We start from the raw sequence: 13550 nt of genomic DNA, 5'->3' as shown, positions 1-13550 counted from the left end.
TCACGATTGTGTGGTACGTTTTGGCGGTGCGGCAGGACTGTCGTCGCCGAGGGTGGAAAAGCACGTCGGATCCCCCGCGAAAGAGGCTCACTCCTATCCCGGTCCTCATCGCGCAGACGTGCTTTTCCATCCCCTCTGCGTGTACGTGTATACACGGCTGGAGAGCGGGCGCGGGGGTTGAACGTGGGCTGCACGACGGGAGCGAATGGAGGGAGGGTGCTCGGAGGCCGACGAAGGGATGAGGCTCTCCTCAGGACTGATAGGTGGACGTGGCGGCTGGGAAAACGAAGTGAAGAGATCGCTCTTGCAACGGCATTACAGTGATATGTACAATTAAATGTTTTGCGTATAGACAAAAAACTGTTTCTTTCAACCGAGGGTAAAAGCAGTCAATTTATTTTCATTTAGGGAAAATTTCGAACGAAAGGGTCCATTTCAAGAAGATTTTTAATTGAATTGCAATGCGAGTATTAATTAGGATTACATCTTAAATTATGGATACATATCTTATAATTATTTATGGATATTTCCATTTCCTTATAACTCTTGAAGGTTTAGAAATTTGTTTTGTTTGAAAATATATCTTAAACATAAAGTAAATTCTTTATCATAGCACAAACTAGTGAAAAAAAAACTATTACGTGCATCTTGTTGATTGGAAAGAATTGGTCGGCTCTGTGTGCGCTTATCATGATTTTCAGTGATTGAAACATAAACATGTTGTGATACACAGATATGTTTTGATCGTATTTTGCCATACGGATTTATGTGCATTGTGCACATAGAGTTAGAAATTATGTCGCTGCAACGAACCCTCAAAGAGGTCTACCCTATTTTAATATAATGATAACGCTATAGAAAATATTTCACGCCCGATCGTCTCGTGTGGGTTGTGCGTCATATTTCATTAATCTCTTTCTCTCGTATTTAGCCATAATAAACGAAAAAGAAATTCACTTTAACTTCCCGCATATCAAAAAGAGAATTCCGCCGGGTTAATATCGCGCAAAGTAAGCAAATATTTGATCATTAATTGTACAACGATATCGCATTTGCCGAACGATATTGCATCCGCTGTCTATGTCTATATTGCGCACGATATTTCATCTGAAATATACCAAGTGTTACGTCGACAATTAATTGTATGACCTGGTACCCGTATTTACATTTGCTTTTTTTCCATTTATTTCGACGCGCACAGTTCAAAAGGACACGGAATTATCGCAGTCCGATGGTAGTTTCCTTAACATAATCACGTAGAAAATGTAATTTATATTATCATATTATTCATATAATATTTTTGTGAATAAAAAAAGATATATATATAGAATATACGGTTATATCTTCTTCTCATTTACAAAAATAATATGAGCGTATGATAATATAATATAAATTATATTACATTAGTGAAAATTATATATATTTTTATATATATTGAAGAGGAAGCTTCAATTTTAATGACATTATATATTCTTTGATGAACTAGGAGCCTATTAGGCGAAGCCATAAAGGCGAGATTTATCATAACTTCTTTATTAAGATTATGTATCTTAGTAATTGGACGAATACATCGAAGACATAAAAAGTCTATCCGATCTTTGATCACAAAGTTTCACTTCTTATATTCTTGTTATCGAAAAAAAAAATTAGGTCCATGTTGATCAAAGAAGCCATCTAAAATGAGAATCGAAAGTTCCGAAGCGTTTTATATCTTCCGAGACGCTTATTCGAAAATTAGCAATGATATAGATGTCAAAGTTTCGGTTGACTGAAGAAAACCCTTGAAATCGAGTTTCGGTCCAATACGTCGAGGGTGTTTCGAATTCGAAGGGGTCGCGCGAGCTTTATCGCGAGATGAAATTCTTAATCACTCGATCGGGACAATATGTGGTAGTCACATGAAGCGAGCTCATCAGGTAACTGTCTTCCGTCGAGGAAACGGATCCTGTAACAGCAGCCCGAGATACCTCTTTGAAAATTGCGGCTAATTCCCGCCGTTCATGGCATGCCAAAAACTTAATTGCGCTACGGGCGCCGGGAACGGCAACCCTCTAATATAATTGAGATGCCAAGAAATGTTAGAAGCTTCGTTTTTCAATCGTTACGGTATTAATGAACTTTGTTATCCATTGGTGAAATATTTTGTAGAATAGCTGTTACGAATAGCTGTTATTCAATAACGTACGTCGGTGGTGCGTCAGGAAAGTTTTTAATTACATTAGTTACGTGTCGCCGTTTCCAACATTTTCCTATTAAATTTAATTAATCTGATAAATTTCGCATTTGTGCAGGCTCGGCTATCGCGTTGTTGCGTCTTCGAAATGCGACGCGTTCCCTCGACAAAGTGGCAGTATCTGATAAAACAAGAAAGCGTCATGAAGTTGTAACGGATTCATTTTGCTACACACGAGCTCGTTTACGGTGGACCTAACGCGATAATTTACAGGAGACAAAATCGACCGTTTTCTCAACCGCTTCCCTGTAAGAGAATACAACCTCGAAAGATCGTATACAAGGAAAGAAAATAATGACGGGCATTATTCAGAGAGATGCCCGCGCTCCAAAGAGCTGCCTCAAAATTGACTTTTCGATATCCACAAATGATGCTCTCGATCTTCAACGTCAGGAAAATAATAAGAAGCTTTGCGTTATAGATGATTACTTATATTACATTCCTCCGCTTCTAATTGCTCGTAAATTGCTCGAGAACACTTAAATCTTCGCAATAACGCGCAACTACTACTTCCTTAAAATATTACATAAAATATTACAAAATTAATAATCGAAACATAATACCAATAATATAAGAAAAATGAAACCTTATAGCTGCAATTGATTACAGCCAGAAACGCATACGCTTCAATTCTATTTTTTCGTTGCTACAATCGTCGAGAAAAGTAGAATTCTCTGCAATTTGATAATTAGACAATTTGTCAAATATATAAGCCTAATTTTCTTTGTTTCTGTAGACAAAAATATAAACAAGTAAGACATTTCTGCGAAGATATTTTGGCGTTTGAACAATCTTGATCATTCGTAGTACGACAAGGAATTAGGCAGAAAATGAAAATGCAGACAGTTATCGTATATTTTAAGAGCACGTATTCTCGTCCTGAGATATTCATCTCTATAAAGCGCAACGTCGAGGAAGGACCATTGTCTTGATTAAGTTCCTGATGACATCCTGCCAAGGGAATCGTCGTCGTTTATCGATGATATTCCCGGGAGAATATCCGCGTTTCCATTTACGAGATACTGTCATGGTAAATCTCTAACACTTTAATTAATTAATACTGCCTGCAAACTATGCAGATATTTCTACAATCTTCTTCGAGATATTCATAATAATAATATGCTCTCCGCAGGGACGTATCCTGTAATTGCAATTTTTTTGTTTACTTAAAATATGATAAACATAAATTATCCTTGCAGACGTACTTTCTATAACTCTAATACAAATTGCTCTTCATAGAATAAATCCAGAAATTCTCTCTCTCAAGGACAGAATGCGTCTTGTGAAATATGATAAAGTGGTCTAGTTTTATAACTTATGCATAATTAAGTATCTTCGGGATAAATGTGAAGAAATTAAATTGCTGAGTAGCGTATTTGGTCGGGTTAACTTCGACGTAACTCTAGAGCGTTTAATCTTTGTTTCATCCAAGACGCGGGCGTAAACATTTGCTCATTTGCCAAATATACAGCGGTACGAATGGTAGCTCTCTGGCGCGATTTCGTTTGTATAGACTGCGCGATGAATCAAACTTTTAGCATCGTGCTAAAAGGTACTAAAACGTTACAGGCCGACAGGCTGCGCGTTCCGTAATGGATGAGATAAGTCTGTAGTATACTAGCAGCGCATCTAGACGCCGGAAAAAAAGGGGAGAAAAACGCGACAAGGTTAAAGACGAATTTATACGGTGAACTCCTGGTCAACCGAAGCAAAAGAAAAGCGACTTGCGTGTACCGTAAAATTGATCATCCACGTTGAATGATGGAAGAAGTAAAGCCACCTTTCTTTTTTAGCCTGATTCAAGATTCGAGATTCTCTTAATCAATTATACAATTACAGGCATAATTAAAGTTATAAATATGAAAGAACTAAAGTTGCAAAAAAGTTCGACGCAAAAAAAGGTTTTATCATTCCGCCTTCAAGTTTGTCGAAAAATATTTACATGGATTCACCGCAGGAGCGAGGAAAAATCAATCTTAATATCCGCCAATCCGCCAGATTTCGATCTGTGCTCATAAAGATGCGTGCACATCTCTTTCTATCTCTCTCTTTCGAAATACTCTCGCTAAATCTGACCGGATTACGTTTCGTTTCGTCATGGGAAATCCACGACGTGTTTTGCGACGTTTGCCGGCGCTCATTAAGCTGCGACGCATCAATTATGCATCGTGTCCCTTACACGCGGCTATAACCCTGGAAAAATCGTCTAATTAAAAAGTTGCGACGGCGAGGTGCGTCCGCTCGTGAATCTTTCATGTCCGCGCGAGAGACTCGCTCGTCCATTAGGACGCCGCCGACGTTCCACCTGCTCCCGAAAGGCGTAAGAACGAAAAAGAGGGAGCTAAAGCAAACTGGCAGGCAAGGTGAGAGGACAAAAGCGCAACCGATTGAAATACGGTCTTCTCAGATCCGACTATAGACATTCGTGCACCCTGAACCACTGCATCAAGACCGAAAAAGAAGCAGAAAAGATCTGCATGTAAATTAGTAATCAGAAAGTATTATCATATTAAAATTAATATTGATATTCTCGAATTAGTTATCGCGATTGCTTTTAACATTATTGTAATCGACACGCAATGTGTTACTATAATAAACAGATTACGAGAGTGCGTAAGTGTGATTCATCAATAATATCCCGAGATAAATGTAGATTTAATTCATTCACGGCCACATCTACGTAGCGTAAAACTATAGCGAATAAAAGACTGCCTTTCCCCCCCCCCCCCCATTTGATCTGCTCCATTTATCTCTGAAGACTGGGGACACTTTGAGAGCCGTATATTTTTTCGAAAAAGAGCCATATGCGCGACGGAATTGCCCTATATGTCCCAAAAACTGATATCGAAGATACAGAACGGTGTTTCGTATATGACAAAGTTTTGGCGAAGCAGCATGCCCGATTGATACGACCCCCGGAGACGTGTAATACTGTAAACGCGCTTGCAGCCGGCCCTGCATCCGTTCGCGTTCGTCCGGCAGCGAGCGGGATAAACGAGCGGAAAGCGCAACGGGAGCAAGCGAGATCGATCGTTCGCGAGGGGCGCGAAGCTTCGAACTTGGTTGCCTTGGTTCCTTTTTCACTCAGCGTAGCTCACGTCTATTCGTCTTGCCATCCCTGCAAATACGAGAAATCACACGTGTTTCTCCGGGGGAGCGCGTTGCCAGTCCGTTGGCAGGCTTCGAGGGATGACGAAGGATTTGACGGCGAAGAAAAACGCAAAAAAAAAAGAATAAACAGAGATAGATAGATAGATAGAGAGAGAGAGAGAGAGAGAGAGAGAGAGAGAGAGAGAGAGAGAGAGAGAGAGAGAAGAAGAAGAAGAAGAAGAAGAAGAAGAAGAAGAAGAAGAAGAAGAGACGGCTACGGTCTCTCAGGTAACGATTGGTTCGCTTCGTAAGTTCATGGGGTATTTTAATAAGGGAGCTTATTCATATCCCCTGCACGGCGCAAGCGCCGAAAAGCCACCTGTAGCCCCAGCCTCCAATCAATACATTACATACACACGGAAAGAGAGGCAATATCGTGGAGATCTGCCTGCCTGCTTGCCTGCCTGCCTACTTGTCTGCCTATCTCCCTGCCTGCAAAATGGAAATTGGAATAGACATGAAAGACAGAGAGAACGAGAAAGAGAGGGAGAAAGGAGAAAAGAAAAGAGCGAAAGAGGGAGAGAGGAAGAGAGAGAGAGAGAGAAATAGAGGAAAGAAGTCGAGACCTCTACTCTGCCTGCGTCGGCCAGAAGTCGCCTGTTGCTGCCGCCGCCGATGTTATATGCAACTCCGTTATACTGCCGACCGCTGCGTTCTGATTTTAGACGATTGCTCGCTTCGAGCAACGAGTATCCGCGCAGCCACGATCGATATCACTTTCGCTATGCGAGAGTTCGCTGGGTTAAATACGCAATTTTGCCCGTCGAGGACGCGGGCAAAGCGCAGCGCAACGTTTTTCACATCCCGTCGCGTCGTCGTATTTCGTCATGGAGAGTACACACGGAGTGGCGCGCCGCCAGATTAATCCCAGATTGTTCTGGACGATTTGTTTGTTATTAGCAAAACTGCGTTGATGCTTTATCGGCTTTAAAAAGTAGTTAAATTATCACGTCTCAATTCAAATGTGAGATTCATAATAAATTTTAAATTTTGTATAAACCTCAATGACCACAAAGATTACAGTGTAATAATACATCATATGTGTGTATTTTATATATTATTATTTAATATATCATATGTGTATTTTATATATTAGTTACGTACTATTATATGTGCAGTATTTTACTCTTAATATTACAATATCGTACAGGCTGGCGAGTTTTTTGCTCGAAAATTGACTTTATTTCACCGTGTGTTGCAAGCAGCTTCTTTGCGCCGCAACTTCTTTGTAGGCCGCTAAAGCGCCGACCGTGCCCTCTTTCTTACACCCAAGCGCCGCGAGCATGATTGCAGGCACTTCGTTGAGGCCACTTGTTACGCGGTAAGAGGATCTTCGACCCTCATTCCGCCACGATGTTCCCTAAAGAAACTACATAAAATCGCTCTTCTTATACGGCGGCCGACTTAACTTTGACATCTTCACGGCCGCAAATACGAACCGGATTTATTATTTAACTTTGGGACCCGCGTCGATCATCTCGATCGCAAAACTTTGTCATTCAAATTACGCCCATTCCCACCAGTCACCGTTGCTCCTGACAGCCCGTGTTCTGCGTCCTGCGATCGTAATTTTCGTGGTACCATAAAGGTTTATGAAAAATTTATTCACGTGTTTTTACATTTATTATGAATCTGTAGCCAGCCAGCGGCAGATAAATAATTGAACGCGAATATTTGCAAACACAAATACTCGTCGGGATTAATTATAAATAATTCTGCGTACATAAAGATTATATAGGCACTTTAGAGAGGCGATTTCGAGGAGATGTATGAAAATGATCGAACAATCCCTTTACAACTGCAACCGTATCAAATATTGCAAGAAGTACAAAGACAAAATAAGGTGGGAAATAATAAGATTTTTGAGATTTTCGAGAACGTAAAATATCGGGCAACCAAATTTAGCGAATCCTTTATCATGAGACAAACATAACGGCATATTATGTTAGTATTTCTGAAATCCCGATGTACAATACCGAAACTGTCATGAAAGAAAGAAAGAGAGAGAGAGAGAGAATAAAAGTAAAAATATTATTTGTACAAAACATGAGTTCTATTGATCACAAATATTCAAAAGGTTATATGGAAATTATTTAAATAAAATTAAAAACATATTTTGTTTAAATAAAATTGAAACATTTTGAAACCTCTCTTATCTTTTATATGATTTTATTTTTTATTATTATATTATATTATATACGAACAAAGCGCACTTTTAGGAATTAACGATTAGCACAAAAGAATATTAAGATTTAAAAAAAGTAAGACGAGAAAAAATTTCTTTCTACATCTCTTTCGGATCGTCAACTAAAATTTACAGACAAGAGACAAAGATGCAAAAACTTGTAAAAGAAGCGCCTGTAATAGCATAGAATCTGAAAGACTAACTTTTCTGCAGTACAGGAACAAAATTTTATCAGAAAAATAATGTAAATATCTAACTGTCGTGAAAGAAAAAGTATTCTGAAGAACGACTTAATTGTAATTCTTTTATTTTACATGTTATTCTTTTCTTTTATTATAATAAATAATAAGGAAGTTAGTAAAATTCTATACTAGACGCATTTCGTATTACATATTTTATACAAGAAGTAAAATATGAATAAATTTATAAATTTCTAAGATGTTTTTAAGCCTAAAGAATATAATTCGTTAAATATAATAAGATATAACTATTTTTAAAATAATTGGAAATTTCTGTATAAAATTTCCGAAATTTTAATATAATCTTCTGAGCAACATGCAGTTACCCAGGCAGTAACAGTAAACACCAATAACACTTTTGACATAAGGTGCGAAAATTATTACCACGAGGGTGAAACTTGTCTCTCGACTCGCAATTTCTCCCTCTGTATCTCTATCTTTTTTTTTCACTCAATTGCGGCGTTTGCGACTTCTCTTGTGCTCGGACCTATAATAGAAATATCGAACGACCTGCCGCGAGACTGACAGAATGAGTGATCGACGTAGTGGACTCTCATCGAGCAGAGAAAGAATCAACCCAAAGTACTGGCCATATGTCAGAGTGCTCGAGGATCCCTAGAGAAGTTTTACGCTCTTGGTTTCCATTTAATTATTGAACCACCCTTTTTGCTTTATTCGCGCTGCAAACTCTTGTTATATTTTTTTAAGAGTAAACGTGCTTGAGCCATTATTACAAAACAAAAAGTGACCAATGCGTCACAAAGAGTAGGGAGAAATATAGATAGATAGAAAAAAAACTTTTGAATAAAAAAAGCTAAAGAAATTATATGATGCTTGTACATGGAAGAGCTTTTTTTTTTATTTAACGCACAAGAAATTACTAATACATAATTCAATTAACGCGCGTTCTTTTCTTTTTGACATTTATTTTTGGCTGTGTATGCAATAATAGAAGCACCTGAAAGATTTAGCGAAGCGAAGTGACAGAATGTATGGTCGGATGGTACATCAAGGCGGAAACAAAAATCTTCGGAAAAACTATTTTTAGTCGACAATACCCGATACACAAACTTTTTTCACGACAAAAGTATTTCGCACATGCGAAAGAAAAGCGCAAAAAAAAACGATAGAGAGATCCAAGAGATCTCGCGTGTATTGTAATTTTATTGTTGCACTCTTCTAAATTAATATACAGTATTGTATGTCGGACGATTCAATGATACATAGCTTCAATATGAATTCCTCCCCCCCCCCCCCCCCCGAATACACCTTTTACAGACACATTTTTCTGGCTGGCTCGAGCGGGCGGAAAATAACTCTTGTTATTGCGATACTCGATAGCCATGGTAACGTTAAACAACAGGATACCAAATCGAAAACGCTCCCGGTAGTCCCGATATTCAGTTTACTCTTTTCCCAGAATTCACACATGATAGCCGTCCATGAGAGCTGAAACCTGCAATATATCGCGATACGCGGGTAATTGTGCTAAGAACACTAGAACCGTACACAAGTGGCGAACACGAACGAATTGCCTACAGTAACACAAAAAAATATCCGTAAATCCCGTATGTCGGAGTCGATTGAGCCGTTTCCGGACGCCGATATCGCGCGTTTGCGTTTCCACGCCTCATATCGTCATCAAAATCACGCAAACGTACCTCCGATATTTAATATCGGGCGCGAGTTATAGCTTTCGACGATTCGCAAACGATATTGCACACGCACGTCGCAATTAATAAGCGCGTGGTTACACACTTCTATCTCGTAATTGGGAGCATCAGTTTGCGCGCTTAGAGTCGTGGAATTAATTTATCATTCGGTAGCAACGCAAACGATATTGAAGTGCTGTCGACTCGTCAACGATTATAATTTGCGCGGGGATTTGCGGCGAAGCGCGGAAACGCCGGTGAAAAACAAACGAAACGCTGTAGGCGGAGGGTGTAATAATACTGTAGGATAGTGAAAGATAAAAATTTCACATTTGTGATACATATAATATCCGACCTCTTGTCCACCTATATTACCGATCAATTGATGTAAAATAATCAAATTTTACTGGGAAAAAACGGTCGTTACACATCCCTATCGTCAAATAAAATTGAACTATCGAAATGTATCTGTTGGCAAATAGATTTTGTAGTATTACATATAGAAAGTATTTTCGCGATAATATAACTACTACAAATAATAATAACAAATATTTAATCTCTTGCGCTGGCATTTGATTCACAGACGCGCGTACCCAAATCATCCGAACGAATTCGCAGTAAACATTTACACTTGAAATTATTTCTATAAACATTTTAGACATACCGCGTTTAGTGCATATATGTATGTACAATGTATATAAAACTGATAAGAGCTTGCAATAAACGCACTTGTTTGTACATGAAATATGTATCGCCTACTGACTAAATTGCATATTTCACGCAGCAAAATAAACGACATGCTAAACATGCCATTCAAGGCCTGCGTTCGTTTATTCCCATTGGAAGCTATTGGAAAAATAAAATATATAATACATGTAACGTGTATTATAGATACATGCAAGCCTTGATCAAATATATCAATCGACGTGTTACGCACGTCATTTCAGCCAAGAGGTTAATATGCGGCAGGGAACAGATTAGTCCAGAAAAATTAATATCCAAGTTATATTTTGTTTGAAATGCATTCTTTGTGAAATGAAAAGGAAATTCTGATATTTTTCGATTCACAGAATCATTTTTGACACTTGAAATAAAATGCGTGGATCAGATCGATTTCGCCGTGTGATGGAATATGCGGTATGGATGCATAAGGTCGCGAGAGATGCATCGTTCTCGGGCAGGATTCAATTTCGCATTGTATATAAAGCCGCTTTCTGCCCTGAAGATGCTCCATGTGAAGGAGCATCGCTAACTACGTTAATATCGGTTTCCACAGCGGCAATTGAGCGAGCCTCACCGAGCTGCACATTGCCACTCGATGACGAGGGAAGGGTCCATCTAAATATAACGTTTCAGCGAGGGCTCGCGGGTATCGAGGTAATCCTGGATAATATCGATCTTCGAACACGCTCTGGCGACGCACGGTACTCGCGAAGGTATAATACCTGTCGAGAGGAGAGGAAGTAGATATCCACAGTGGGATAAACCGCTTTCGGTTGATAACAACTCCTCGCAGCAGCGACTGAGGTTTCGCTCGATCGTGATTACAGCTGACTCCTCGATAGATGCTGACGAAAGTTCAAACGCATTGTTCGTTAAGTTAAAAGATAAATTGTGGATTATATACTATATAAGATACAAGAGCGACATACAAAGAGAAACTTGTAACTTGAAACGTTATATTTTAACATAATCACAAATACATATGCGTACCTATACATCTACGGCTTGATATATTATAAAGCTTTTTTTAACTACATTTTTGCAAGATTTACTATTCATGCTGATTTAAATTTTTTTTTAAATTTTGATTACAATATTTCCTAATGGAAAAAAGGTAGCTTATGATTTAGAAAAAATAGTATAATACAATTTACACTTTTGATTTGTCTGGAATATGAATTTTTTTATAGTGGATTTTAGATCGAAAAAAGATGTAATGGAGCTTATAAAATGTAACAGACTATGGCAGTTGCTTATACCGTCTGCTGTTATTATTTACCGATAGCGGGGAATTAGTATACTTCTCTGATGATAATTTGCAATTATTTTATAATCTCTTTTTTCCTACAACTTGATTTAATAATGTGACAAAAAAAAGGAGCAAGAGTAAACTTCTGCATGATTTGTATAAAAAATAATGAAATACAATTTGTTGTGTAAAATGACATTTTATTATAACAGATAAGTCCGGTTAAAATTTTATCACGAATTAAAATTAGGTATGTCAAAATACTCTCTGTGGCATTATAATAATATTAATAATATAAGCATCATTGACATTAATTTAAATTTAGCAAACATTTATTTCTATTACATTTGTTACAGCAAACACTTGCTGTATAAAGCGTAGGATTTAACGCTGCGAGATGTCACTAGCAGTGTTCGAATCATCGCGCATTTCGTCCACTTGTTAAACAAAAACGATTGTTGAACTCGCATTCGTTCCGAGTTTCACATGCTCTGCTAGCAATAAATTCTACGCACGTTCTGGATGCGAGGGTGTACGTTTACGGTGATCTTGTCGCCGTAAATTTCACTCCGCAAGGCTCTCGGTCGATAGAGCGAGCACGGCGATTCGAGCGAAAGGTCTTTTGTACGAGCTTAAGTAATTGAAAGCGTTGTTCGTAATTGGAAATGCCACCCTCTGGTCAGCCTAACGCGACGTAACGCTCGCTTCTCACCGTGTGAGAAAATCGTTACAGCTCACCGACCGACGCGACGGACGGGGCATCGTGACATGCACGATGCATTAACGACGAGCTCGTACGCGAAATTAAGATGCGAGCCGGCGCGGCGGCTCGCGAGATTTTCCAGAGGTGCGTGAGGAGAATTTACTTTAATTTAGAAAACGGTGGATTCGAGATAAAAAGCGCGGGCAAAAACGCTCGTATTTGCTGTAACGCTTTCAACGCGGGGAATTTTGCGAGAAACTAAGAGCGTATACCAAACATCGCTGCAATCTGCATTTCACTCTGAAGACTCGGTAAACAACTTTAAGAAAACACGGCGAATTAGCGCGATATTTCCTTGTTAGTTTTGCTCTCCGTGACGATATATTAAACGCTGATTTTAATGGATTTTTCTGAGGGCGAGATAACATTGTTGATCAAAACTTTTCACCGACATTTGATTGTAACGAAACATTATTATGAAATTATTGTCATCTTTATCTCCCTCGAGTCTTAATTAAAAAATTTTACGATTTAATGAATTTTATAAAGTATTTAAATATTTAATTAAATATTTATTATATCAAATTATATATCTACTAACAGATAAGTTAATTTTGAATAAACTTTTTTCTTGAAAAAAAAAAAAAGCAGTTAAATATTAATTTTAAGTTGAATAATATTAAATGAAAAATTTGTAATCTTATTTATTCTGACGTATTCCGTATAAAAAAATCGGCGTGATCAAAATATTGTAAAACTGAATCATAATTTAACTTTCTACTGACCACGTGACTTACTGACGCGCGCGATGTCATTTAACACAACGTGACGGCTGAAAAAAGAAACAAAGAGTCGGAAATATTTATAGAAATACCACCGTCTAACAAAATTACGCACGTTAATTCTGCGATTTTTTTTAAATTGTCTTTATGTGTCATAATTGTGCTTGTTCCCGATACTTCATTTGATGCATGGACACAAAGGGAAATCATGAAACCGAACGATATGATGAATCATATAATTATAATACATGAGAAATCGACTGTCAGCGCTTTCAAAGTATTTGCATAGATAACTCGAATCTCAATCGCTAGAACTTAAGACTCATGTAAGCAAACTTAAGTAAGTGCAATACGTACACTAAAAACTTGTGAGTCATATCATTGCGATAAATAAGAACATTTATTACGTCATTTCAAACGATTATAATTTAGTACGGTTTTTGATTAAAATATTTTGACTCATTTACAAGAGATAATTAATCATAATTGGATATAATTATTTTTATTTTCACTATCTTTCGCGAAACTGTCTTCCGCGTTAGCGAGTCGATTTCTCTTTCCACATTTCAGTCTATTCCTAGATGAAAACAATCGTTTCTCGAGTCGTCATTACTCTTCGCTTTGTCTCATTTCA

General features: G+C 38.0%; 2 protein-coding genes across 3 annotated transcripts in view; one reads left to right on the top strand and one right to left on the bottom strand.

The window, feature by feature from the left end:
* Window positions 1-109, bottom strand: part of Rsh (Rap GTPase activating protein radish) — a 126174-nt gene extending 126065 nt beyond the window's left edge. The window contains 2 exon segments of the mRNA XM_071720534.1: window positions 5-75; window positions 77-109. Coding sequence (XP_071576635.1) covers window positions 5-75; window positions 77-109 — 104 coding nt within the window.
* The window catches only part of LOC139781716 (uncharacterized), a 115678-nt gene that overhangs the window by 78354 nt on the left and 23774 nt on the right, over window positions 1-13550 (top strand). The window lies entirely within an intron of this gene.

The sequence above is a fragment of the Temnothorax nylanderi genome, unplaced genomic scaffold (assembly GCF_030848795.1).
Source record: "Temnothorax nylanderi isolate EJ_2023f unplaced genomic scaffold, tnyl_v1.0 TNYL_tig0007_pilon, whole genome shotgun sequence".
In the NCBI taxonomy this organism is placed as follows: Eukaryota; Metazoa; Arthropoda; class Insecta; order Hymenoptera; family Formicidae; genus Temnothorax; species Temnothorax nylanderi.
This window is presented reverse-complemented; position numbering and strand designations above follow the sequence as displayed.